Source organism: Rutilus rutilus (assembly GCF_951802725.1).
Source record: "Rutilus rutilus genome assembly, chromosome: 1".
Lineage (NCBI taxonomy): Eukaryota > Metazoa > Chordata > Actinopteri > Cypriniformes > Leuciscidae > Rutilus > Rutilus rutilus.
The window spans coordinates 37,105,203-37,132,260 of NC_140209.1; the positions used below are offsets into that span (position 1 = coordinate 37,105,203).

Below are 27,058 nucleotides of genomic sequence, written 5' to 3' on the forward strand. Positions count from 1 at the left end.
ACCAATGCTGAAGGAACAGCAGATGAAGACCAGTGAAGGACCAGCCTCCAGTCCACACTAACTTTCTCTCTCATCTCCAACATTCATGAACACGTTCCTTCCCTCACTAGCAGCTACCTCACAGGATCCAAATTCAGCAGTATTGCACATTAAGCATGGAGGACGATTGTTCAGAGAGGGGGAATGTCATAAAGAAAGAAAAAAAAGGAAAAGGTTGAACAGAATCATGCAAACAGTGAACTCTATTACGCTTCTACTCGGCTATACGCGGTTTTATAATAAGCCAGTTAAACCTTATACGTCATAAGATACACTCAAACAGACCCTGGACGAGTGGCAGAGGACATGAGCGATTCATCCCACATGACTGCTACCAACAGAGGCCACCGTCTCATACAGCGACCCGAGGGGAAGGAATGGACTCAGACCTCCATTCACGTTACATTACGTCACAATAAGCAAAATATACTTTTGTAGATTGCTCTAATATTATTCCTAGAAGCATATATGCGGTTTCTAAAACATGCAGACAAAAATACTCTAAAAAGTGCTTTACAGCTTAACTCAAGCTCCGAGTAAACTTTTGTTTTGAGGGGCACTTAAATTGTACAACTCGCTAAACAGGCAAAAATCTTTGACACAAAAGACTGCGTCAAATCAAAAAGAGCTTGCTTAATGTTGCTTCAGATTCACTGTGCATTTGAAGATCATTTGGCATTTGAATTAGCTTTGGGTATGTGTAAAATTCTCAACCAAATTAGGTGACTTAGAAAAACAGTCCAAACCGGAAATAGGCTGAATATCGTTTTAAGCCTCAAAACTACACACATACAATGATAAAACATGTTAAGAAATACAACCTATTGAATATCAACAAGATAATATCTCTTTAAGAGAGACTGGGCAATGTAATATGAAACGTACATGAAAAAAAATATATATTTCAGACATTTCATACCGCTCTACTATACGCAATAGTGTCAACATTTCTATAATATAAAGAAATTTCCCGAAATACTGAGTAGGCCAAATATTTTCCAATCACAAAGACTGGAAGGCTCTAGTGTCCATACCCTTCTTGATCTCACTATCCTCCCTCAAAGAACGGGGGAAAAAAACTAAACAAAACGACAGAAAGAATCAATAAGTAAATCAAATCAACATCATTCACAGAGGATATTCATCATGGCAAAAGAATTAAAAACAGGCAATGGTTTAAAAGCCCATGTGCACTAAGTATAATAATACCACCAAGAGAAAATATCAAACAAAAACATGAAACGTTGAACCAACGTGGGAGGTAGAAAGAATAACAGTTTAAAAAATTTGGCTGGGCAACTACAGAACAAAAAAAAAAAAAAAAAAAAAAGTAGCCACTAACCTTTTCTATATCTTGGTAACAATAATAATAAAAAAAAAAAGTCAGTACAGATCATCTAATTGTTTTTCTTTCATTACTTAAAAAAGATATACAAAGACATTTTTTTAAAAGGAAAACGATTTCCTTACAGCATAAAAAAACAACACGTGTACTTGACTAACACGTGTCTAAAAAGAAAAGATAAAACATTCATACCCCCCTTTGAACCATAAAAACGAGGCACAAATAAGAACCATAATTACAATTAAGCAAATAAGGTGTTCGCTAGTCTCTTCATCCATGTAAGGACGCCATAAATCAAATACATTTCACTGGTCTTGATTAGAGAAGCAGCGAATACATAGCCTGGTCCTAACAGCCTCCGATGACTGATGGCACTTTCTCCGGAGCACAATATCAATCAGTAGGACCTATTTTCAAAGACAACATTCAGACTTTGATTCTGCCGGTATACGGCAGCTTTTAGGGACCAAGGTTAAGGCTATTAAGAACGAACCAAAGAACGGCTTGGAATAACGGAGAGTAAAAAGTCGACATGGAGAAAAACGCAGACGTGAGAAAGGCAAAAAAACAACTCGGCTTTCAACTTTCAGCGCTAACAGATAACGTCACCTGCACCGCTGCTATTTGTTTATTCGAAGAAAGTGCTTTCATGCATGAGATGTAATTGCTTTCTGTGGGGGGTAATTCTAGAAAAAAAGGGAAAGTCGAGTATAACAGACATGATAAGCAAGCGTAGCTTTTAAACTCTCCATCTCTCACTAACCCTGAGAAGCAATGAGAGAACTAAAACGGTTTTTCCGCGAAACGCTTCACGTCCACCTGAACAGGGGATTGTCAAGGGAAGTCTGTCCCGTGTAAGACCAAGGGCAGAATTTAAGTGCTTTTTGTTGTAAAACTGCATTATGGGACAACTGGCTTTGAAAACTGTCAAATCCTACAAACCATTTGTCCTGTAATAGTAGTTTTGATCTCAAGATTACATTACGTCGTCAATGTAGTGGGCGTCTAAGATTCCAGTAACGACTTACAAGATCTGTACTCTTAAAACTAGTTCCTGATATTTGTTAACGTTTTAAACTTTATTCACAGTTTATTAAAGCTTTTTTTTTTTTTCATCTTTTGCTGCTTTAAAAAAATTACTGTCACATAAATCTATGGTACACGAAAATAAAATATATTTGTCCATATCATATATAGCTCGTATGCATGTATTTACAAAGGGGTATCATCTGCATCTGCTTCCATCCCAGTAGAGCCCTTCACTCATGAAAAGAAACCTTTCTGTCGCCGCAGCAGAGGGATGAGGATCGCATATAAATATTCTGATAGATCTTCTGGGCCGCTCGGTGGAAAAGTGACTCACACTTTCCTATTAATAAACAGTCCTTGCAGGCTGGAAAGTCCTGTCCATTCTTTTAAGTGCTTCTCACATGGGCCGCAGCTCTACGTCTGGTTTCGTTTTTCCCTGTTCATTAGCCAGCCCTTGAATATCTGGCAGGGTTCTACCAGTAGTAACTGGACAGAAGTGTGATACATCCTGTCAGCTTCAATTACTCTTTCTGTTGTTGGTCCCACGGCCAAGGAAGCGGGATCCAACCAGGCCTTCTCACCCGGAGAACAGGTCCTGCAGAAGTGGTGTCACCTCCATTCCAGCCGCATCGGTGATGGCTGTGCTCAGCAGAGCAGATGCAGTTGACCTTCAAGACATTTTTGACGTGCCTTCACTTTCTTTGACACGTTTTAACTCTTCAACTGGAGATTCCTGAACATCATTTGTCCACTGCAATCACTTCACTGGGTCAAAACAAGGTTAGGGTTGCTCCAATAACAGGCCAAACAATTGAATCTCTACTAGCGCAATTTCACCATATGTGCAAACATGACATCTGTTGAAGAAGTCTCTGATCTCAACTGATGCTTGTATCGTTGTCAGGACGTTTCCATACTTGATTGATTAGTCAGGCTTTGGGTAAAGCCAACACATCTGTCTAGCCCTTATGTCTCATTGGTTTTGTTCCACGTCTCACTTGTTGATTCTCAGCAGATTACTGGAACCCCATCCGTGTTGAATATCATTCCAGTGGTGGGTTCATAAGTCCCGGCCAGGTAGTAGAGGTCTTCACTGTCCTGGTACTTCTTAGTTTTAATCATCTGCTCATATTGCTCAAGGCTGACCACCAGACATTTATGAGAAATGGTTTGGACGTCATTCTCATCAATGTGAGAGGACTGGTACAGTGCCCGCTGAAAAGAGAAAGCAGAGCGATCTATCAGACTGTTTTCAATGAGACGAAGATGATCAAACCATTTCCTTGATTGGTTTTCTTACCTCCATGAAGTCTTTCCTCTGGTTAGAAGCATGCAGAACAGCAGGAAGACTTTGGCCGGACATTTGATCCCAGTTCTGCCAAACAAAATTTGATTAGTTACAAACCCAGATAAAAGGCAAGACTGGGACAAGTCCAAGTACAGTACAAAAGCTCATATTACTATGCCCACAAACCATTATTAATGTTTAGGAAAGGGAGACAAAAAGTAACCTTTTTGTCATGAAGTTTCTTCCCAGGGTTGGTTTCCTCTGGATGATAGAACCATTTGACACGGACCACCATGTTGTTTCCCCAGGACTCCCACATGCTCTGGATGTGTCCAATAAATGGGAGGTTGGGTCGTCCAGCAGACAGGAACACAGCACAGTCTCCAATACGGATCATTTCCTTACCACGCATTATGGCTTTGTAGAAAAGCTTCTTTGCCTTCCCTTTCATTCCCCGCCTCTGTCAGAAGTTGAAGGAAAAGCAAAAGGATGTTTCTTCGGGCACTTTTACGCCCCAGGGGTTGATTTTTATCAAAACTAACAGATTTCAACATTTTCCTTTTATTAGATGATGGTCACATTAAAATCGTCTTAGAAACTTTTTACCATCATTTATACTGCCAATTTTCAAAATATAATTATTAAAATCTGACCAATCTAATCAAATAGTGAAATTAACAGTAACCATTTTGATATTTGGGAGAAAATGATTTATCATTTTTTATTTTCCACAACACCAAACATTTATGCCACAAATAAATTTGTTTAACAATGAGAGAAAGGCTTCAATGAGGAGTATGTTTGAGATCAAATATGACGTATTTGATATGTGAAGAAAAAAATAAATCAAGGTGAATATAACTTTTAACATAATATATAATATTATATTATAACATAATATAAGCTGAAATTGTCAAAATACGCAAAAAGTGTGGGAATATTTAATTATGTGTGTTTAGTATACATGAAATTCTAGCTTTAAAATTAGCCTTGGCAAGACAAAGGAGTTGACTATTTTATGCCAAAAATACAAAATGTAATTTCCATCACCATCATTTCCATTAAGTCCAAATTATACTTTGGTTTTTATGCATATGCTAGGATATGCGAACAGTGTGCATGCCATCTATTTCATCAGCATAGTACACACACATCTACATTTTTCTAACTGCAGATACTCTGTATGTTCAGCTCTCATATGTCCCTTGAAATTTTTGTATTAATTCATTAATTGGTTGGCTGGCCCAACTCGTCATTTCCCAATTGAAAAGAAACAGAGGAGACAGAACAACAACAAACTTGTTTTTTTCTGAAAAGAAATAGGCACTCGACTCTAGAAAGTTTCATCCTTGTCCAGTGTCTGTACTGTTCGTGCACGCTAACAAATGAAGTATACTTTAAAAGGGCATGTTTTTGGCTGTACACATAAGCTAAACGTTTACTTTAGACTTTACACAATGCTATTAAACAACACATGATTTGAGATGTGGTAGAAATGACACTGGTGGGACTTTCAGAAAGACTCCTAAAATCCATGTGCTCACCTGAGTAGGCTTTCCAAACCACTTCCACAGCTGTCTGGCAGGAAGAAAAGCGGAGATCTTGGGTCTGTTCTCGACGGAGGGTAGCCTCTGTCTTTTTGCCAGCTCCTTAGTAGTTGGGAGGTGAACTCCCTCTCGTCTTTTCGGGCGACCGACGCCCTGCTTAACCTTCTGCTCTTTCTGGGGCTTCTGCTGCTGAGTAGCAGATGCCTGCTGCTTCTGGAGTTTCTGGATGCTGGCAGCAGGCCCTGTTTTCACCTTGGCCTTCTCATCTTCCTCCTCTTGAGGAGGTGCATGTTCTGTGGCAGGGGATGGTTGAGAACCAGCGACCAGTTCTTCATCTGAGCTACAGGAGGATTCTTCATCGCTGGTGGTAGAGGAGGAGGATGATGAGGAGGAGGAGTGGGATCCAGCTGAGGATGAAGAACTGCTTGTGGATGAGCTGGAAGACGTGGGGCTTGATGCCCGCGAGCTATTGGAGCTGGTTGAGTCTTGTTTGGGCTTCTTGTCCTGCGAGGCCCCTCGCTCCTCCTCTCCGTCTGACTCCGAACTGCTGCTGCTACTGCTACTGCAATTGGGACACTCCAGTTCCTTCTTGTCCTTCTCTCCTGAGTTGCTTACCTTCATAAGACCTTCGCTGCCGCTCCCTAGCTTACGAACGCTGTAGGTGGACACGCTCTCAGCAGCAGGCGGCTCTGCCTCAACCGCCTTGTTCTTAGCCTTCAGTGTTTTGTCAGCAGTGGATATCGTAGTGTAGCTGACACCCATCACAGACTTATTCTCTCTTTTGGAGAGGTTCTGGCCCTCCATCATCATCAGGGCTTTGGTCTTTTTGGTTTTGGGTGACATGACTCCCTCATGGTCCAGCTTGATAAGGATCTCAGTCTGAGGTTGCTTGCGCTGCATTTTCACACCAAACCCAGATGCCTCCTCTTCAGGCTTTCGCAAGCGTTTGACTGGCTTTCCTTTCCCTGTGGGACTCAGAGTCTCATTGTTGGATATAAAGGAGGCCAGAGAAGTGGAGGGCTCATTATAGAGATCCACAGACAGAACTTTTCCATAGAGTGGCTGCGAGTAGACAGACTGGGGCTGGGAACGCACTTTGGCTGGGGGCTTGATTCCTGTGGTTTTCTTCTGGCTTTCATTAGATACGGGAATGGAGGGGCTGGCTGTGCCGACTTGCTTAATTTTTCTACCTGGCCGTGGGCCGCTTTTCTGGCTGGACAGGGGCCTCTCAGGGACCTGCGTCAGGGTTGGTGTGTCAGGCTTTTCATGCTCCTTTGGAGCGACTTCGGGCTCTGGAAAGCAGCACAGGAGGGAAGGTTTTAATATGCCAGACCAAAAACACACTTACCTCTATAAAAATGCTGGGAGGCTAAAAGCTGTTCCTGTTCTGACAGTAAGTTCTTTCCAAGAAAAATAATGTGATTTATTATCTATGAAACCACCAATCCAGTACACTTTTGTAAGATTACTGCATTTCTCATTTCAGTAACACCAGTTCTGACTGCTTGATATTTAATCTGAACCAAAGCAATAACCACTTTTACAAAAATATGTCTCTTCTATACCAGCCAAAATGTAAATGACGGTAAATGTTTGGTTCAAAAGAAGTGGAAATTACCAGGCTTAGGTTTGGGTTTTCTTCCTCTGCCTCTACTTTTTGGAGCAGACTCCTCTGAGTTTTTGGGTGGCGTTTCTTTTCCATCAGGTACATCCTTACTGCACTTCCTTCCTCGCCGTTTGGTGCTGGCCACAAGGAGGGCAGGGGACGGTTCCGCACCTGTTCAGATAAATTTCGTGTTGAAAATATTAATAACATACTTTGGGACATTTCTGTTTGACAATTGATAAAATAATAGCAAATAACAAATATTGGAACATTCCCATGTGCTTTTCGGCCTCATATATTTTGATAATGATCATACATAAACATTTTCACAGTCAAACACACAGACACACATTAATATTTATCCAGTGCTCTTAAATACTATACACAGACCTTCAAAAATCTCAAGTCTCACCCTCAATCATATGCAACCCCCTGGCAACTAGTGGAAAAACATTTTACTGAATCCATCATCAAGCTTCAAGAGCAAAACCAAACAAAAATCAGAGGCTGCATGGACTCCAAATCAAACAGAGCACATATGGGCTGTTTACATAACTTGGAAATTCAGGTAACGTTTCATGTACCCTTTCATGCCTTGGCTTTTACTCCCTGCTTATCTGAATACTCACACTGAATCTTGTAGTCCGCCGGCAGCAGTCTAATATGAGAGAGAGGGATTCGGCCGGTGTCTCCATCGTCAAACTCCACTGTAATCAAATCGTCCACGTCTTCCATGTCTGGACTCCCTGTGGACACGTAACAGAGTTGACGACTGACGCAAAAGAACATGCATCACCTCAATTTTCATTTCCACTGAGTGAAACAGCAAATACTGCTGCGCAAAAAGAGTGACCGCATATTTCTCAGTGGTGCAGCAGCGGCTGCAGGGATTCATACAGGGCCTTTTCATTCTCATTGGTTGACAGCGGCAGTAGCAGCGACCTCCCTTTAAGAGTTTCTTGACAAGCCTCCAGCTCCCTCCTTCCCCAGCAGGAGGGAAAATAAATAATAATAGAGCAGAGCTCTGCATGTAGCTAACCACACCATCCTTCATTCCCTGGCTCAGTTTATCTGGCAGTGCTTATGGGCTTGGCTAAAAGATTTAGATTAAAGGAAATGAAACAACTCTGAAAGGTTCTCTCACTGCACCTCTGTGCGGAGGACATTGGACATTTGTACATATTTTTCCATTCGAAAGACATAGATGCAGTAAAACGCATTAGTTAATAGTCTGTAATAGCCAGTGAAAGAAGCTCAATTAAGCGTAAAAGGAAAGCTATACCTCTGACAACCGTGCCAGGGTAGAGGCAACGGTACTGCTGGCTCCAGTAGGCTGCGATCCGGGTCCCCTGGGGAAGGTATCTGACGGAGGGGGGTTTCACATCAATAATCTGTAAAACAAAGGAAGTGTGGATCAGAGAGGATTATTAAATCAACACCTGTGTGCATTCGCGGTCATCTGTCTTCTAGAATAAATAACTAATGAATCCTTTTTCTAGCGAGGAAACGTATATATTGCATATATAATCCATCTTAGAGGCCGTAATGGCTAAGGTTGCTCTTGGCAGAGGTCCGCTTCCAACGGTACATTAGGAAGGAAAGGCGGTAGCATGTGCCTAAACCAACAGACAGAGGTACTGGAGCAAAACATGCCCTTAGCTTAATAGCAGGGGAAGGTGCTAAACAGCTTCTATATTACTGCGTGCCCCGGGCCTGTTAGCAGAGAGAGGAAACTGAGGAGTGTGCCCGAAGTAAAACACACAGGCCTGTTGTGGTGAGCCGTAGCGTGTATATGGGTCAACGAACGGTGTAGGGCAGTGTGGCGTACTGACCGCCTCCTGTAGCAGTTGCTCCAGGCAGTAGATATGTGGCCTGTTCCCCCTCTCGCCCTCCACCACCACGCTGTATCTGTAAGACAGGACACAGTCATGAGCCCAAAACCAAAATCTAGGGACTGCACATCCTGATGTCAGGGTAATATTAACATCAAAATGTAATTTGCAACCCATTTTACTTCCATAATGTGAGTTATGTATCAGGATATTCAATGGAAACAACAACAACAACAAAAAAAATATATATGTAGGGCAAGACTATTTTATCCATCAGGAAATGACCGGATGGCGAAAAGTGCTCGTTCCATAAAGGAAAATAGTTTTCAGATGGTTATCTGGCATTAAATGTAAGTAGCGACAGATCTTTTCTTCCACATTGTGACGTACATCTGAGAGCAATAATGGGAAAAAATGTAGAGCGGGGACTTGGAACTATCCATTGGTTGTTGATTGGATTTAGGCAGATCTAAATGTGCATTTGTACCACCGGTTTTACAGACAAGGCTAAAGCCTATAGTCCCAGACTAAAATGCACGTTTGAGCTGTTTTAACTGAAAGCAACTTGCACTGACATTTCTTAAAATATGTCAACGCCATTGGTTTGTCTCAGGATGCACACCAGTAACAGACCTGCCAACCCTGAAGAAATTTTATGAGTACATGAGTATGAGTACGTTTCTCAACACTGAGAATGAATAAATAAACGCCCGTTTCTCCAGACTCACGCTTATCAGTAATCCACAAAATCACAGCACTTTCATGATCACTAAGCCATAGCGATTTCAATTTTATTTAGATTTATTTTATAATTTGCATGGCTGAATGAGGTCTTCCTCTTATCGGAGTAACCATTAATGAATGACGGAGTATTTTAAGATAATCCATGTGTACTTTGAGGTCAAAATGCGTATCCGCTACGCAAAATGGTTGGCAGGTCTGCAGTAATGTTTTTTTTTTTCTAAGGCACGTTTATAAAAGATACTTAAATGTCCTAATTTAACTAAGGTCTAATCCTGGCTTAATCTAAGCTCTGTATGTGAAACCAGGCCATAGTCATTTCGTTTAAAAGGACTAAATGATCGGAGAAGTCCAGTCACTAGAGAGAAATCTGTTATTTCACCGAACAAAAAAATAAATAAAAAAAATAATAATAAATTGAACATGAAACTTAATGCTGACATTAAAAATCGACAATATATTTTAGAAAGGCTGCATTAACAACAACAGACTCTATGGCTATCAGTTAACGAACTAGGCTGCAGTGAAAGTGAAAGTCAAGCAAGTTATTACAATATGATGAAAGATTAAGAATACCATTGTTTTCATTCTTTGGTATAACATACAACGATGAATCATTCACTAATGAAAGGTGTAATAATAAAGTAAATGGGGTCAATTTGTCAACTGTGGAAAGGAGCTGTCTATACCCAGAGCTTAATGGTTTTGTCTAAAATTACATAGTAGTAGGCTATAGAGGGGAGATGCAGAGGGTCTAAACCAAAAGACACAGCAGCCCAAAAGCATGAAGACAGCTCTCTGGAGAAACACACTGAGCTTTGAACTGAGCTTGGCTTTCTCTCCATCTCCCCTCACTCTCCCCCTCCTCAGGGACAAAATTTGGAGGGGCTTACCCTTTAAAAAATAAAATCAAATAAAAATCCTTGCCGATAAATTGATCCTTCTGCAGTGTTTTTATTGTCTTTACTGTCAAGAAGTCAGAGCCCTGGGGATATGCAAGATAAGTCAAACTGTTTCTTGACATCACATGTGAGATCCAAAATGGTCTCTGATGCAAATGGAAAAAAGGAATAAAAAGAGGCAGACCATGTTAAGCCAGTGTGTAGGCGGAGCACAATCCAAACATAGGTTTCTCTCTTCCAGATCTGGAATATTATTTATGGAAATTGGCAGGTTTCACCTTTGAAAAATGTGCAACGCCCTCTTCCAGCTCAAGAGAACCAAGTGAACCAACATGCAAACGTATCAATACTGTTAAAAGTCAAGTCAAGTCACGTTTATTTATATAGCGCTTTTTATAATACAGATTGTATCAAAGCAGCTTCACAGTAATAACATGAAATTAATAAAACAAAGTTTGTTTCTAGAAGAATGTAAAAAAAAAAAAAAAGGAAGCTAATCAGAGTTTTATTGGTTGTAGGAGAAAGAGAGAAACAACAGTGACCGGCTCTTTAAAGTGCAGGTCATTCTATTATTGGATGCGAGTACATGGGCCTTATAAATCAGCATGGGTGCAAACATGTGTGACGTCCAAGACGGGGCTTCTGTGCTAAAAAAAACAACAAGAAAAAAAACCGTTGGATGTTTGGCCTTTTTTCATTTGGATTCATGAGGGTGCTTGCAGTTCAAGCATGGACCCAGAGCCAGGCTTCAGAGGTGTCCATCACCGAGTGGCAGCCTTATTACTGTGACATGAACCTGGGAGGTGATGTGGGACAGCCTCCCCCAGATCACTTCCTCCTGGGTCTGGCCTGAGGGGGAGGACTCTGCTGGCCAAACCTGATTGGTTCTGTCTGTAAAGCCTAGGATAAATTCACACCAGCTGCCTCAGGGGGGAGAGAGATTGACCGGCCGAGCAGGGTTAAATATCTGTCATGTTTGTGGATTGCTTGCCTGATGTGGGCTTGGGACATGGGAAGGGTCACCCTAAAATTTGTTTTTGTCTGTTAAGAGGAAGGGAAGGTATTTGGTAGTAAAGGTCAGTATGGAGTAATTTTATTTCATTGTAATAAAAATGTCCCTTGGGAAATACTTGATTTCGACTGGTCACTCTGCATTCTGCATATTTTGGTATAAAAAAATAAAATAAAAAAACCCAACTAATTTCCTAAATAGCTGTCTTTTATTACTCCACAGTCTCTTTCTTCTCACATAATACAAATAATTTCAGCTCAGATACATTTTTCACATCTATTGATTTATTTTGAAAGTAGCCTTGTCCAAGTCGCCCTCGCGTGGGTTTATTTTGCTGTTGAATATCTTGAAACTGCCCTTGATGATTCACACACACTCTGCAAAACATCACTTCATATAAATAAATGCTTCCTTTTATGCTGTTCTGTTTAAATGCTGGAGGAGGTTTAAAAATGACTGTTTACATGTCATTGGGAAAAGCACTCAAAAGAAAGGAGTAGACCACAAAAAAAAAAAAATTTCCTTCTCAGTATTTCGGTCTTGTTTTCCAGTACAAATATATAAACATTCTTAAATCAAGATACATTTACTTGAGATGTAAAATGACTTAAGATATTAAGTCTTGTTTACTGAAGAGAGTTTATGCTTAAAAAAAAAAAAAGATACAATATTGTAAGGGGTAAAGAACAAAAAAGCTGTTTTCTTTTTAAATTAAGTGTATTTTTCTCACCTCAGTGACATATATTTTTCTTGGTTGAAGCACAAACTCAATTTAGAATTTTTTCCCAGAAAGCAATATTTAATATCTTAAGTTATTTTACATCTCAAGTCAAGGAATTTTTTTTTTTTTTTTGCAGTGTAGTTGTGTAGAGGCACAAAATGCAATTCTCCAATATTATATTTCACTTTGAGACGACATGATGGCATTCAGAAATCTTTATTGGAGCAGTAAGAGAGAGGGAAGTTTAGTTGCGAAAACCCCCCCAACATTTCACCTTCTTTACATAGAACCACATCTCTAAAGCATAATTAAAGGCACAAAAAAAAAAAAAAAAATTTGGCGAGCCAACGAAGGATGGAGTGAAAGCTTCAATTAGTTTTCCATTACCCATAAATAATGGGCCAGTGCCATTAGCATGGTCTTCACGTCGGAAAGTGTGACAATGGCTTTGCCAAAGGACTTTTCTGAGCAGAACACACAGGCTTCATGAAAGCCGAGGCTCAGGCTGAGAACAGACACTTTTCCTTACCCTAGATTTCAGTTCCAATTCGACACCGGCTGTGTGAGTTATTGACTGCACAATTAACCAGCCTGCTCTCATGGACAGCAAGTATGTTCATGTCTGCAGAAGCCCAGGCTCTCCACAACGGGCTCAATTAATGAAGACAGGCGAGGCAGCGGTGTCGCTGGCGGCACATAAACATTTGAGTGCCCAAGCACGGATTTTCAATCTCTGGATGCGTTAAAGGTGGTGTTGTAGCACAAGCCATCACAGAATTACATTTCCAGAGGGCAGGGTGGACAACAAGCGATCTGTTGCAGTCAAGCCCTCCGCACTAACGCCTGCTCTCGTCATATTAAATCCTCTCGCAACCAGTTCTCACCGTCACACTGAACTACCCGCTTTGAAGAGCTGCGGTAACACAGTCCTGCACAAAGGCACCTTCCTTTCCTTGGCTGGAACGGACTATTTTTAGTACAAGAGGCACACGCAGAGCGAGCAACTGAGGGAGAGATATTCCACTGCCAAAATATGACAAACGCATCTCATTATGCCACGCAAATGTGCTGCAAATTAACAGATAAAGCACCACCTTTCTGCTCCCTTAATTTAGGAATACACGTTTAGCATTAAACCGGAACTAGCATCCAGATTTTGAGCATGCTGACTGACCTCTGGCTCTCAGGCCGCCGGAATTTGGGAGAAGGACTGTGATGGGAGTTTGAAGGATGGCTGCTCCTCGCTCTCGGACTGATAAGAGGAAGATGCGATTCTGTGCTGAATGCTAAACACAGTCATTGAGCAACCGTGGGCCGCCGCTCTAATGAAACTAAAATGGAGGACAACATTTCACAGAGGGCAGAAATGCAACAGAGCCCCTCTCATTAAAGATCCCCCTAACAGATGCTGCACCAGTTTGACATTTTTCACTAAATTAGATTATCCTTTATAGGGATGACTTTGAGAGGAACTCTCTCGCCCTTCAATAGACTAAAACTTGTTCATCCAAGTGGATAATAGGCCATGGGAGACTACAGAAAGCATACAAAGTCCAAACAAAACTGCCCATTTCTGTCAGCGCCTCCCTCAAGACACTTCACACCCCTTCTGTTTCCTGACCAAAAACAAAATGTTTCACTTCCAAATTTTTCCATGGAGAACTCTGAAATGGACCTTACAATGGAAAAAACTTGGCAATATTTCACTCGCTGTAACACTAAGTGGCTCAAGTAAACAGTTCGGTAAAAATAATCTGTAAATGGCCAGGGAGTTACAGTTACATAGAGCGCAGGAAAGACAGCCAACTTTTTTAGCGACCTTGGTTCTAAGCCTTGAACTAAACCAACCAGCTCTGAGATTAATCAAAACATTACATTTGATTTAGAGCAAAACTAGACAACTCTCCTCCCATAAAGCACTGAGAATGATGCAATTAAATGAACACAGGATTTTTGTCTTTGTAATGTATTTTCATACAATAAAAAACAAATACTTTTGATCTTTAATGCATCAAATCAGATTTAGGCAGCTAGGAATCTAGATCATTTTACCTAGATAGCTTTACTGTGAGTTCAAAATTGAGAATGTTGCAATGAATTTGTCAAAGATTTTTTTTTTTAATTATTATAAATGAACACCTCACACTAACTTATTGGGTCTACAGAAGAGTACCCTCATTCATATACCAAGGTGGTTCACTCGTTACTATAAGCGGGAGAAATCACAACACGCAATAAGGCAGAAAAAATCCGGCTTTCCAAATAAAAGCCAATCGGTAAAATTCCTACATCACTGCAGCTGCCGTACGAAGCACCAGTTATCATAGAAATAATCAATGTACTAAAACGTTCGCTTATGACTGCACATGAGCATTGGCTTTACCGATATGAAATGCACGCTTTTTAAATGATTTGAGCACAAGAAACAATATTAATGGACATAGTTTGTCCAATTTTATTGCTCATTTCAAATACATAATTTGGCAAGCAGTTAGAGATTTCAGTATTTCCCCACTCAGGTAAATAGGAGTCTTGGCTAAACCAAGCTATTGCATCCTATAGTGATTCTTAATAAAAAAAAAATTCTCGATTTTATTCGATTCTCGTTTTTATGAAGCAATACCGATTCTAAAATCCGAAATATCGATTCGTCCATCCTGTTTTTAGTTGATGAAAGAATGGAACATTGTAGTGCTCCTCCCATCCAATAAATCGGAATAAGCTTTGTGCATTGTTACTTTTGATATGAAACAAAGTCTCATATTTAAAATTCTGTCCATTTTCAAAATATAAACAGTGTTGGCGCTGTTTAATGTGGTGACAGATCGCTGTAGCGCCTCAGTTTAAAAGAACCGACAACGCGGAGCACGCAAACTGATCATCTCCTCCGTTTTAATACCAGTTACAGCAACAAATAAACATGAATGAACATCTGAAGGAATGTATCATGTATCAATCAGTGTTTCAACCACGGAAAGACGTCAATAAAACAGCTTGTAAACTGTCATGTAGCATCACATTTGCCACAGAAAAACCATATTCAGTGACCATTATTCGTTAGATAGCTAGAAATAAATTATTCAAGAGGAGCATTTTGCTAAATATATGCAGTATATTACATATACATTATAATGTATATATATATATATATATATATATATATATAATACATTATCCAACATATATATATTCATAATCATTTTGTAATTGTTCTTCAATATTTAATGCATGTTTGAATAAATCCGTCAAGTTGACAGCCACCATTTAATATTTATATTTCAAACATGAATTGGAGTAGAAATATAATTATGTAATAGTAAAGTTAGGATTATAACTTTATTATTATAAAAGACTTCCTTGAGTGTATTAAGTGTTTATATACAAATCAGTTAATTTTAACCTTTAATATTATAGAAATGTAGTACCAACTGACTCCCATGTATAGTTTACAGCATTAGTTGAGATTTTTTTTCCCTTGAGACAATTTGCCATGCACTGTACCTAATATAGATCCAAAATAATAAATATCGAATCGAAAGCTTGTGAATCAAAATCGACTCGTGAAATTTGTGTCAATATCCAGCCCTACTGAAGACACAGCAGAGGGTATAAAGAGAATGAAAACAGTTCCGGCTGGCGGTCTCTTACATGTCAGGAGAGTGAACCGTGCTGACGTGGCCGGCATACAGGAGTTTGTCATCCATTGGGATGAGGACCCGTAATCCATCCTGCAGTTCATCTTTGTTGATGACACAGTTCCGAGGGGCTTGGTGAAAAACAGAACAGAGGAGATAAGCAGTGTTAGAAAGAGACATGTCGAAACTTGTGCTCCTAAAAAACATGAGAATTCTCATCGCCACCTTAAAGCTGCAAATGTTAGAGAAAATAGCTGTGTTCCAGAAGACAGGGAGCTGCTTATGGATTCAGCATTTTAATGTGAAAACGGTTCCCACAGGTTAGCTTAATTATGCTGCTTTCCAAGATACCCAATTAAAGCCAAATTCTAAGACAACTTCATGTGTTAATCGTGGAGAAGTTAATCCAACCAGATCAGTGAAAAAAAAAAAAAAAAAAAAAAAAATCCCAATATGGTGAATGAAATGAATGTCAATTATAAATGTACTTGTAAAAAAGGAAATCTCGAAGGTGGCAATACCAGAACACACAGCTGCAGTATAGGTCATAAACCCCGCCCTCTCCATGTAATCGAATGGGATGCAAGCCAAACAAAAAAAATTCGATTACACTGTCCAAAGATCGTTTCTGTAATTTTAGGTAGTTCTTATCATGCAGATGTATGTTTTTCCAAAAAAGTATGGTTTTAGTTAGTTGTTTGATGCTATTAAAAAGGGGTCCAACGTCATGATTGACAGCTGTGCTTGCATTGAGTCTGCGGGAGAGGGAGTGTGGGCTGAACCTTGATGCTGCAGCTCCACTACTGTGAAGACTCGGGTTCCGAACTACATAACCGCCAACGACCGTTACTGGGATATTTTGGCAACATCTCTACAGTGGAAGGAAGCAGAGATGCCCTATCCATTTTTTCCCCCCAGTCTATTGGCTCGTTTCCACTGAGCGGTACGGTACGGTACGGTACGATTCGGGGCGGTAAACCCTGATCCGGCTTGCGTTTCCACCGCCAAGGGTACCCTTACTTGATAGGCGTGGTGTAGCCTATGCCTGAAAGAAGCGATCGACGTCATTTTCACGCGAAAAAGAAAGCGACATAGTAAACTACAATGTATGACATACAGCAGGTCTTGTTCTTGCTTCTCGGCATGTGGCTGTTTGTCACAATAAGACAAGCGCCGACATTAGGCATTTCTCAATACCAAGTACGCAAAGTTCGGACTTGCCAAGTCCGACTCAGGAGAAGGACTCCTGAGGACGCAAGTCCGGTAATTCTGCAAATGGAACAGCGTGTTCTTGAAAGTGTAAACTCTGCTACACCGGTTACCTCTGTATGTACATTTTAGGCAACAATAAAACGAACTATGTTAGAAAACACCACACTGCCTCTTTTCGTTTTCATTTAAAGAAATCTTAAACATTATAGCCACACAAATGTGGTTCAGGCAACGCGTACTGATTATATTCACTGCATGCATAACGTTAGCCTATTTATAACAAACCAAAATATAAAACTCAACCCTGCCTCTTTTCGTTTAAATTTAAAAAATATTAAACATATTAATATGGTCCAGGCATACAAATGTTGCAGTAAACAACATTACAATGATCATCTTCACTGTAATAAAATTAAAAACTCAACCCAGTCTCTTTTTGTTAAATTTCAGTTTTATCAATATTATCCATTATAAAAGTAAGTAAAAGGCACAAAAAGTTATACAATAAGAAATAAAGCAAACAATTCAGTCGAACACACAAAGTCAGCGCTCTAGTCTAACCTTACAACGGTAAAGTTAAATAGCATAAATATATAAAGTTACCAAACTTCACTTAGCCCTCAGGCCAAACAATTGGCCAGGGAACAAATTATAGATTCACGAGACCAAAGATCGCCCGTCAGGTCTACACAAGACGAATTATATCTCATGTTTAACCACTACAGAGACGTCAGAGTCAGCGGCAAACGTCAGAACGACTAGCTGAGGAGAGGCTGTTCCAGGCAGGGGGAACATGAGCGTCGAGCGCCCGGTGATCGCCTGGAATGGATCTCACAACCTGGATCAAATTTTCCACAGATTTGAGCTTTAAACAACTACATTCTCGCCTGAAAAACTCCTAAAATTACATTTCGTGACACAATAACAGTAGTATTATATTTCAACTGTATATAATAAAAAAAAGGCGCTTCTTATGTTGTCATTCCTCTTGTAGCACGCGCAAGTGACGACACTCTGTCAACCAATCAACATTCTGCAGTGAGTCTAGCTCCACTCTTTAGGTACCGTACCACTGTGCTAGGTACCCAAATGGAAGGGTACCGAAAAAGTGTTACGGTATGGTTCAGCATTTTGGTACAATTCACAACTTTTGACAGCGGAAACGGAAATAATTGCATACCGTACCATAACGCTCGGTGGAAACGAGCCATATGTGTGCTGTTCTGCGTAGAACCTTCAAAATCTGTCATTTATGAGGTTTCATGACGGTTACAATGCTGTCGATGTAGGTAGCAAGCAGCTCAACAAGGTTTTGAGACGGAGCTAATGCGTGCAATACCTCTCAGCTCGTCCCATTAACGTATGAATGCAATCAGGCCAAATCAATTTTCCGATTTTTAATGCTGGATTAAGATAAGATATGCTGTGAAATGATCTCTCCCTCACGTCATTCAAAAGACATTCACTTTTAATTGCATGCATGGACAAGAAAATGAAGTCTGGTTTAGTCATTAAACAGCAATTATAAATGGGGAGGTAATGAAGGAAAAGAGCTCCGCGGCCTTGATGACAAGAGGGAATGAGAAAAGACTCTCACCGGGGGTGCAGGGTCTTTCGGGCTGAGCGCTCACAGGGGGATTCTCGTCCTCTGAGAAGCTGCTGTCCTGGTTGGGCTCAAAGTCCTCATCAGCAGCCATACTTTCCATCAGTTTACTGACAGCACCGCCCTTCCCTCGAGCCTGCTGGGGGAATTCAAGCACATTTTGCCCCAATTCCAGTGACAATATGAAATATTGAACACTGAGCCATAGTTGGTTCAGTTCTAAAGATGAGACCCATGTGCTTCCTAGAGAATTGATTCAGTAAAACCTATTTAGATGACTGACAAGCTCGGCTCGCGAGATGTAGGATTTCTTGATTTCGAATGGGGCAAATACCCAGAGGAGTTCCGGAGCTTCTGCACTGTGCATTATAACACATGATTTATACATACAATGACAAAACAGCAGCGGTGGAGAGTTTTAAAATGCAGTGGAGATTTATCTTGAGAAGAAAAAATAAATTGTGCAGAAGGGGCGGAGAAATGGATGGAGCGAGATGTCGTTTGGTTAATTTCACTTCTTTCCCGCTGAGTGTGCAGTCTAATTAGGCTTGCTGCTCTATTGCGCTCTCCCCTTTTCTCCCTCCCCCTTACCTCCCTCCCTTTGGTCATGGTGGGTACTGAGAGCAGGCCCATACAGAATGGGACAGGGGAGCAGGAAGGGGCAGCTCATTTAAATGCAAGGCTTCTCCCAACAGGCCTTGAGCCTGCCAGGTAAAATTATTCTAATCCCTTTCGGTGTTTCTCCTTAGAGTCACAGTGTAGCACAAAATGGCCGCTCAACACTAGGTCTGTTTCAAATATTTATTATGTAGCATGCTAAAATTGTAAGTTATATTTAATATATAAAAGTTTATGGTTGGTCAGAATTTTTTTTGATGTTGTTGGAAAGTCTCTAATGTGCTCCAAGGCACTTTAATTTGATCAAAAATACAGGAAAACAATAATATTGAGAAATATTTGTACAATTTAAAATACTTTTTCTATTTTTATTATATTTTTGTCTTTTGTCTTGTATTCTATTCTTTTGTCTTCTATTCTATTGCTGTGATGTTGCATTTCCTGAAGCTGAATTTTCAGCATCATTACGCCAGTCTTCAGTGTCACATGATCCTTCAGAAATCATTCTTATATGCTGATTTGCTGCTCAAGAAACATTTGATTAGTTTTATCATTTTATCATCATATAATTTTGTGGAAACCAATAAAAAATTTCCAGGATTCTTTGAATAGAAAATTTTCAATAAAAGCATCTATCAAAATATTTCTATTTTAAATAAATTATAACATTAATGCCTTTACAGTCACTTTTGATCCATTTAATGGATCCTTGCTGAATAAAAGTAATTTTTCAACAACAAAATAAATCTTACTGACCCCAAACTTGAAGGTTAATATAATATATGCATATTTTTTTTAAATCAATTTAGCACAAGATTGCTAATACTATACTTTCAACAAAATATAATTTTATGATCTTAAATAAAATTAATTGAACACTTGCTTTTTATTAATGATATTTAATAAACACTATCTCAGCTGATGGATGTTGATAGATCTTGGAATTTGCTCAAGGTGTAAATATCATTTTTGTTCATCAGCCAGAATATTGTAAAATATTGGCCAATTCATCACTAATTAGCACTGCAATGTCAGCTGAGTTAGGCAATAGTTACCTCTCTGGATTTGGCCTTCACCTTGCTCTTGCGGCCTGGGCTGACAGGCAGAGCTCCGGCACTTTCCGAGGGTGTGCTGGAGAGCTGGGGTGGGGGCAGACACAAGGGGGTCTCCTTAATCCTCTTCTTCTGAAACATTCACACCAGAAACAAAGCCAAACCATCAGCATGGACAAGAGTGAAAAGCCTCATACAAATGCATGACACAATCGGGCTCAGTCCTCCCAGACATTACAGCCATTCAACAACATTGGATAGACAAGTAAACATTAATAGGCAGTCATGTATTGAACACTAGAAAAAAAAATAACCCAGAGGATTCGGAGTGAGGAACGGTGATGGCTGGTAATTGTAGCCTGGCAAGCGGCAGCCATCCTTTTGTGTCCAACAACATGACACTCACAGCGGGAGGCTTTCTTGTCCGACAAATGTAGCAGGACACCAGCTGGTATCAAGCGCCCTCACTGTTTCATTGGGGCTGGCACAGAGGACTCAATCTACATCAATAAAACAAGGGCTTACCTTGTTGGGGTCTTTCACCTCCTTGGCTTTGGTCAGCTCTTTGGGGCTTTGCGGAGACGCTTTGGGGCCACGGGCAGGTTTGGGAGTGAGTGGAAGAGTTTTGCCAGACGGGGAGATGGGGGTGGCTTGGGCAGCATCATGGAGGAAGATGCGTTCACTCCTCCGCCGTGTCCACTGTTCATCTTCGCTCCCGTCGGCGGTAAGGTCGAAACTGAACTCCCGCGGAGACTTGGGTTTCTTCGGTTTGCGTCCACGCTTGCTGGGGCTGGAGTCGTCACGCCTGACGCTCGCGGGCGGCAAGAGAGGGAGCTCAGGAGCCGACCGCTTGCCGTGCAACAGTGACGGAAACTTCTTTCTCATTTTAACATCGCTCTCCGAATCTGTGAACTCGAACTCTGTACCTACAATCCAGAAGATACAACCTTCAGTTATTAATAAGGCATGCAAACGAAATGCACTTGCACAAACGCAAAGTGTCTTTTATCAAAAACACAACAGTAATGTAAATACTAGGCCATCTGCTATAATTTAAACCATCTACATGTGGTCAACTCATTTGCCAACAAAGAACGACAATGTAATGTGCACATGTAAGAAATAAACAGGGCCAGATGTGGGAGCAGAATTAAGTCTGAACAATGTTGCAGGGCCTTGGAATAGTTAATGAAGGGGGCTGTTGGTCTCCGCTGGCAAGCCTGTCGTGTGCTCTGCTGGGTACCCGCTCAGGATCACAGCCCAACCTCATCAAAGCAAGGCCTGTCAGCATCACATTCTCAGTGAGTGCAAGCGGCGCAGCAAACACACAAACACAAATGCGGCTAGGGGATAATGACACTCCATTCTCAAGGTGGGGCTCAACTGATGGGTGTCTATATTGAATAACACCCCTACTGAGTGAATGCTCCAAGCACAATGTGTTTTCATCTGCCAGCACCTTTCAATTCCCTCACTCGCCGATGCACATGCACGACACAGCTCAACAAAAGACAGCCAATAACAATGCATCACCTTGTCACCAGGGAATTTAAGTCCCAGCGGACTTGGAAAAGCAGCTGATGTCACAGAGAGATAACAGAGGAGTCTAAGAGTATAGAAAAAGATGCAATCCATTCTGGAAGAGCACTTCCTTACCCAGTAGACTCTGCCGTTCCTCTTTTTTCTTGGCCTTCTGTTTAGCCTCCAGTTGGACGATGGAGAGTGGATTGGTGACAATGGGGCTCGGGATAGCGCTGGCGGCAAAGCGGGCCAGAAGACCCAGCCCACTCTCTTCTACAGATGATGAACACAGGCCGTCGCTTTCATCAAGCTCATAATCATACCCATCTTCATCCTCGTCATCATCATCCTCATAATCATCCCGCTCGGTGAAATACTCTGTTAACAATGGGAAGACAAGTCATTTAGGATGTTTGACAAAATATATAAGGTTCAGAAATGAATGAAAATAAAGCCTGTGACATGACCCATTACTTAAAGCAGGGCTCTTCAACTCCAGTCTTGGAGGACCAGTGTCCTATTGAGTTAAGCTTCAACCCCAAACAAACTAATAAAGGCGTTCAGAACTACTTGACAACTAAATGACACTCTTAAAATAAAGGTATTTTCATAGTGATGCCACAGAGGAACACTTTTGGGATCACCAAAGGACCTTTCAGTGAACAGTTTTTAAAAGAACCATTTTTTTTTTCTTAGTGTGAAGAACATTTGAATAATATGAAGAAACTTTTGTGCAGTGGAGGTTACATAGATGTTAAGGTTTCTACATGGAACCACAGATGCCAATAAAGAGCCTTTATTTTAAAGAGTGTACAGACAGGAGGGTTAAATTGGGATTGTTTCTTAAGTCTGCAGGACACTGGCCCTCCAGGACTGGAGTTGAAGAGCCCAGAATTAGTGATAGTTCACCCAAAAAGGAAAATTATGTCATCTACTCACCCTCATGTCATTCCAAACCTGCATGACTGACTGACTTCTGCCTTACTTTCTTCGATGAAAGTCAACGGGGTCCAATAGATGTTAAGACCCCACTGAATTTCAATGCATAGACAAAACGTCAAATCATTCTTCAAAATATAATTTGTGTTCTACAGAAGAAAAAGTCATACAGGTTTGGAACGACATGAGGGTGAGTAAATGATTACATCATTTCATTTTTGGGTGAACTACTACTTTCAACCATATCCTGTTAAAATTAAACCCTCAATCCCATGCAATGAAATAAAAAAATATCCAACATCTAAATACCATTTTCCCCAACTAGTTATCTCTGTAGAACAATAAACCCATTGAATTCAATCTGCATAGCGATGAATTCTAATTGACTAGCCCTAATCAATCATTCTGCCAGCTGTAGTGTTTTCTCACTTTTTACATATCCACTGTAATCTAGCACCGCAGAAGCAGACTTTCTCTAGATTAATGTGTTCTTGCTCAAATACTGCAGCCCACCCACTGCTACATAAGATTACTGGTGGGGGACAAAGCCTGGTTTCATGCGGGCAGCAAATACTAAGCTGGGTAGGCAGGATCTCGCAAGCGTAGCTTTCAAACCTTCAGAGCTTTAGGGCAGGATTTAAAATCAGCATGGCTGCTGGCTCGCTCCAAATTGAGAGGGGCAGGGAATGCAAAAGCCCAAACCAAATAAGAGAAGCCAGTAAAGTGGCCTTGCCCAATGTGCTGAATGAGCTGAATCACTGAAGGAAAAAAGGGAATAGAATAAGCCACAAGCGCTGCAGAAAGTTAAGGTTGCTGGCAGAATCCCTGACTAAGAAAGTCATCAATTATTAAAAGTCTCTTCAGCTCGGAGCTTGTCTAAACTGATAAAAAAAAGAAAATAAACCTCTCAAGGACTAACTATAAGACAGTAGGTACCCACTTTAAGCAACACCCCATTTTCTCACATTCTCTGGAGGGTGAGGAAAAAGTTTGGTGATGGAAACAGACACACAGGATGTTTGAGTGCAGTTGTGAGTAGCCAAAGCCAGAGGTGAGTTTGTTAAAGACAAGGACTGTGTAGCAGACAAGGACTTCGATTGGTTATGTTGTGAACATAACTTTATAGATGCTACAGCGTTAAGACCTGAAGCATGTATTACATGGACTGACAGCAAGCAAAGGATGTGTACAGGAAGAAGCTGAAGAACAACAAAGCAGGCTCTGTGAGGACAGTCCTCCATGGCTCCTGAGACTCAGTCTGGCCTGGACGCAACTCAGACCATCAACCACTTCAGCCATGGTTATGTTCTTCTCTTTAAATTCAATCCTCTTACTTCCTTAGCAGTAAATAATTAAAAAAAATGTATAGACTATCTTCATTAAGAAAAAATAAGTAAATCTTATATATAGAAACTAACAAAATCTTAATTATAACTGGTTTCAACATCAACGAGAAATATTACTCAGTTATGTATTGTACAAAAATGGCAAATATATAAACAAACAGCAGCTGTAGAAGCCCTTAAATTATTAATACGAACAAAATAATATTAATATGGCCAAGAAGGAAAATGAGGGAGAAGATCATCCTGAACTTTATAAAAAATAAAAATAAAAACACTTTTCCTACCAAATACAAACATAACCATGGCTTGAGGTCATGTAACAGGAGGTGAGCATATTAAAAAGGCATTTTCAACACCTAAATCTGTTATCCAGTCTTTTTTGTTTGCTTTTTGGTTCTGTAACAGTGTAAGCACAAATTAGTAAAAATTATGGAGAAGTCACAGCAAAAGAGGATGGTGGCCTACTTACAGAACAATGCTCAAGGCTCAGGTGACATGGATAGTGACCTCACGCTGAACAGCTGGCTGCCCTACTCCCAGCCAAGCCCTTTGCTTCTTATTTTGTTGCGGCAGGACAAGCAAATGGACAGACCGATAGACATTCAAAAGCATCATGGGTAGGAGAAGGGGTCAGAGGTGGAGGGGTGGCCAAGCAGCTGCAGGGAGAGAGCGAGCAGTCTGGAGAAGCTAGGTTATTCATTTTTTTTTTTTTTTTTTTTTAGTAAATCAGGGATCTCCCTATTTTTCAAATATCCCACAATGCATTGCCTGTTCACTCGTCATAGTGAAAAAAACATTGCTGGAACGGTTCAAGATTTATGCTTTAAAGTTCTACAAATTCTGGTTGTGTGCATGTTGATTTATTGACTTAAACTTTGTTATAATGGTAGTACGCTCTACTGCCATTAGTTTCACTTTGGTTTATGGCACCAATCAGAACGATAATGTATACAATATTGTAAATGCAGATAAACATTATCCAACATCTGTCTAATATCAATTAAGCATTTTCTCATCAGTTAAAAATCTGATCTCTTGGGAGAACCTAACAACAAGTTAGTTATGCTTCTCAAAGTCATTTGGCCTAACGAATCTCATCAGCACTGCTCAGGAGCGCTGCATTTATGCAGAGAGCTCCTTGTGACAGCTCTTCACTAATGAAAGGGATATTTGAACAACAGAGGAAATCAGGAGTGTGGAGCGTTGCAATCTAACACTCTACAGCAGGAGATGTAGCGAAAGAGACAGAGAACACTGCGTTTCTTTACTTTCAGTAAAAATGAAATCAGCATGTTTAATAAAGCTTGGGTACCAAACTGCAATACAATAAAGAACACTTTCCACACAGCCACACACATTTTAATGCACAATGGCAAGACATTCCTATAAAAGTAACCATTTAAAAGGGACTCTAACAAGAGCCGATTAAATTATATACAGGATGTGAGGTAGCAAATTCTGATGCAATGAAAAACTTCACCATGACCGATAGTCATGGTTAAAAATACAAGACAGACCAAAAGTAAAAAAAGCTAAAACCGAGCAGCTGCCATCTCGATTTTGTGCATAGTGAGGTATGCTTTATTAACCTTGGTCAAATGAGTCCTCAGAGGAGCTGACTCCTGCCTCCTGTAGCAATAAAGCAAAGTGCTTATGTTTCCTCTCTTTGGCCGCCTGCTTGGACTTGAGTGATGAAGACAAAGATGAAGAGGCTCTCTTGGACGATGAGCGTTTTTTCTTGGTTGGAGTGCTGCACAGGCCGGGGAGCTGTGGACGTGACACTGTTCTGCCCAACAAGGAGCTGGGAGGCCAGCCATCCTTCAGGGAATCTTCCTCTTCTGAATCCGTGTCTGGCACAAATCACAAAACACTTCACTCAGGATGGAGGACCAAAAGCATGATGAACTAAAAACTGATTTAAAACAATTATACTTAAATCCATCATGCACTACACTGCAATACAAATCCAAAGCTTGGGGTCAGTAAGATTTAAAAAAAAAATTAAAATTTATGAATACTTATTCTGCAAGGACACATTAAAGAGCTTTAAAGTTACTTTTTACTCCCATTATAAAGCTTTGAAGAGCCAGGATATTTTTTTAATATAACTCTGAGGTGAACTAACCGTTTAATTAAACAGAACAATAAAAAGCAAAAAAGTGACAATAAAAGACATGCGTTACAAAAAAATTCCATTTCAAATAAATGCTGTTCTTTCGAACTTTCTATTCATCAGAGAATCCTGAAGAAAAAAATTGTATATTACCTTTTCCACAAAAATGTTAAGCAACGCAACTGTTTTTAACATAAATAATAATAAGAAATTTTGTCTTGAGCAGCAAATCAGCATATTAGACTGATTTCTGAAGGATCATGTGATCAAATTCAGCTTTACTATTACAGGAATAAATTAAAGTTTTAAATTATTAAAATATTAAATATTTGTATCATATTTTTGATAAAATAAATGCATGAGTCAAGCATGATAAACTTCATTCAAAAAATCCTATATTGTAATAAAAACTGTCACAACAATTTTTTTTTTTTTTACAAAAAGCGTGACTTACTGTTAGAAAAGCTGCTGATTTCTGACCTCATTGGAGAATAAGGCGCTTTCCGCTGGCCTTTTCCCTTAAGGCATGGATCTGAAGCCTTCGTTTTGGCAGCCATTTTGCTTTTACCTCCTTTGGAAGACTTGTGAAAGGTGCTGAGATCTTTTGACAGGCTGGATTTTCCCATCTTGACTCTCATGTCTAAATCGGTGAGCATGGGGACTCTGCTTCCAGAGCTAGCCCTGGACTTCCCTGAGGAACCCTCTATGAACTTACAAGAAGACTTGCTGAGTTTACTGAGCTTAGTGAGAGACAAGGCCTTGTCGAGTTTGGATGCCAACTGCTCCTGCTCGCTCACTCGGCTCTTCTTTGCGACCATTTTAGGTGCCTGTTCAAAGAGATAAAAGCATTGAATGTATATTATTAAACAAATAGGACAGGGAACTGAAAGAAAGAGCAGGAATGGGATCAGACACGCTGCAAGCAAGACTTGAGCTGTGCTGCACATACGAGTGATG

The 27,058-nt window shown here is 40.3% G+C and overlaps 1 protein-coding gene across 5 annotated transcripts in view; it reads right to left on the bottom strand.

Moving 5' to 3' along the window:
• Nucleotides 1-2,473: 2,473 nt before the first annotated feature.
• tnrc18 (trinucleotide repeat containing 18) overlaps nt 2,474-27,058 on the bottom strand; it is a 66,229-nt gene continuing 41,644 nt past the window's right edge. For 2 of the 5 annotated variants that reach the window (XM_084425383.1, XM_084425381.1), the window contains exons 16-30: nt 26,556-26,928; nt 25,578-25,838; nt 21,839-22,081; nt 20,708-21,108; nt 20,186-20,314; nt 18,507-18,648; nt 15,711-15,828; nt 8,687-8,762; nt 8,137-8,245; nt 7,484-7,600; nt 6,867-7,025; nt 5,246-6,540; nt 3,925-4,161; nt 3,714-3,788; nt 2,474-3,628 (exon numbers count right to left, since the gene is read on the bottom strand). In XM_084425383.1, coding sequence (XP_084281509.1) covers nt 3,422-3,628; nt 3,714-3,788; nt 3,925-4,161; nt 5,246-6,540; nt 6,867-7,025; nt 7,484-7,600; nt 8,137-8,245; nt 8,687-8,762; nt 15,711-15,828; nt 18,507-18,648; nt 20,186-20,314; nt 20,708-21,108; nt 21,839-22,081; nt 25,578-25,838; nt 26,556-26,928 — 3,942 coding nt within the window. In that variant the 3' untranslated portion in view covers nt 2,474-3,421. Of the gene's footprint in view, nt 3,629-3,713; nt 3,789-3,924; nt 4,162-5,245; nt 6,541-6,866; nt 7,026-7,483; nt 7,601-8,136; nt 8,246-8,686; nt 8,763-15,710; nt 15,829-18,506; nt 18,652-20,185; nt 20,315-20,707; nt 21,109-21,838; nt 22,082-25,577; nt 25,839-26,555; nt 26,929-27,058 lie in introns of all 5 variants that reach the window. The other 3 variants (XM_084425380.1, XM_084425379.1, XM_084425382.1) reach the window with 2 other exon arrangements.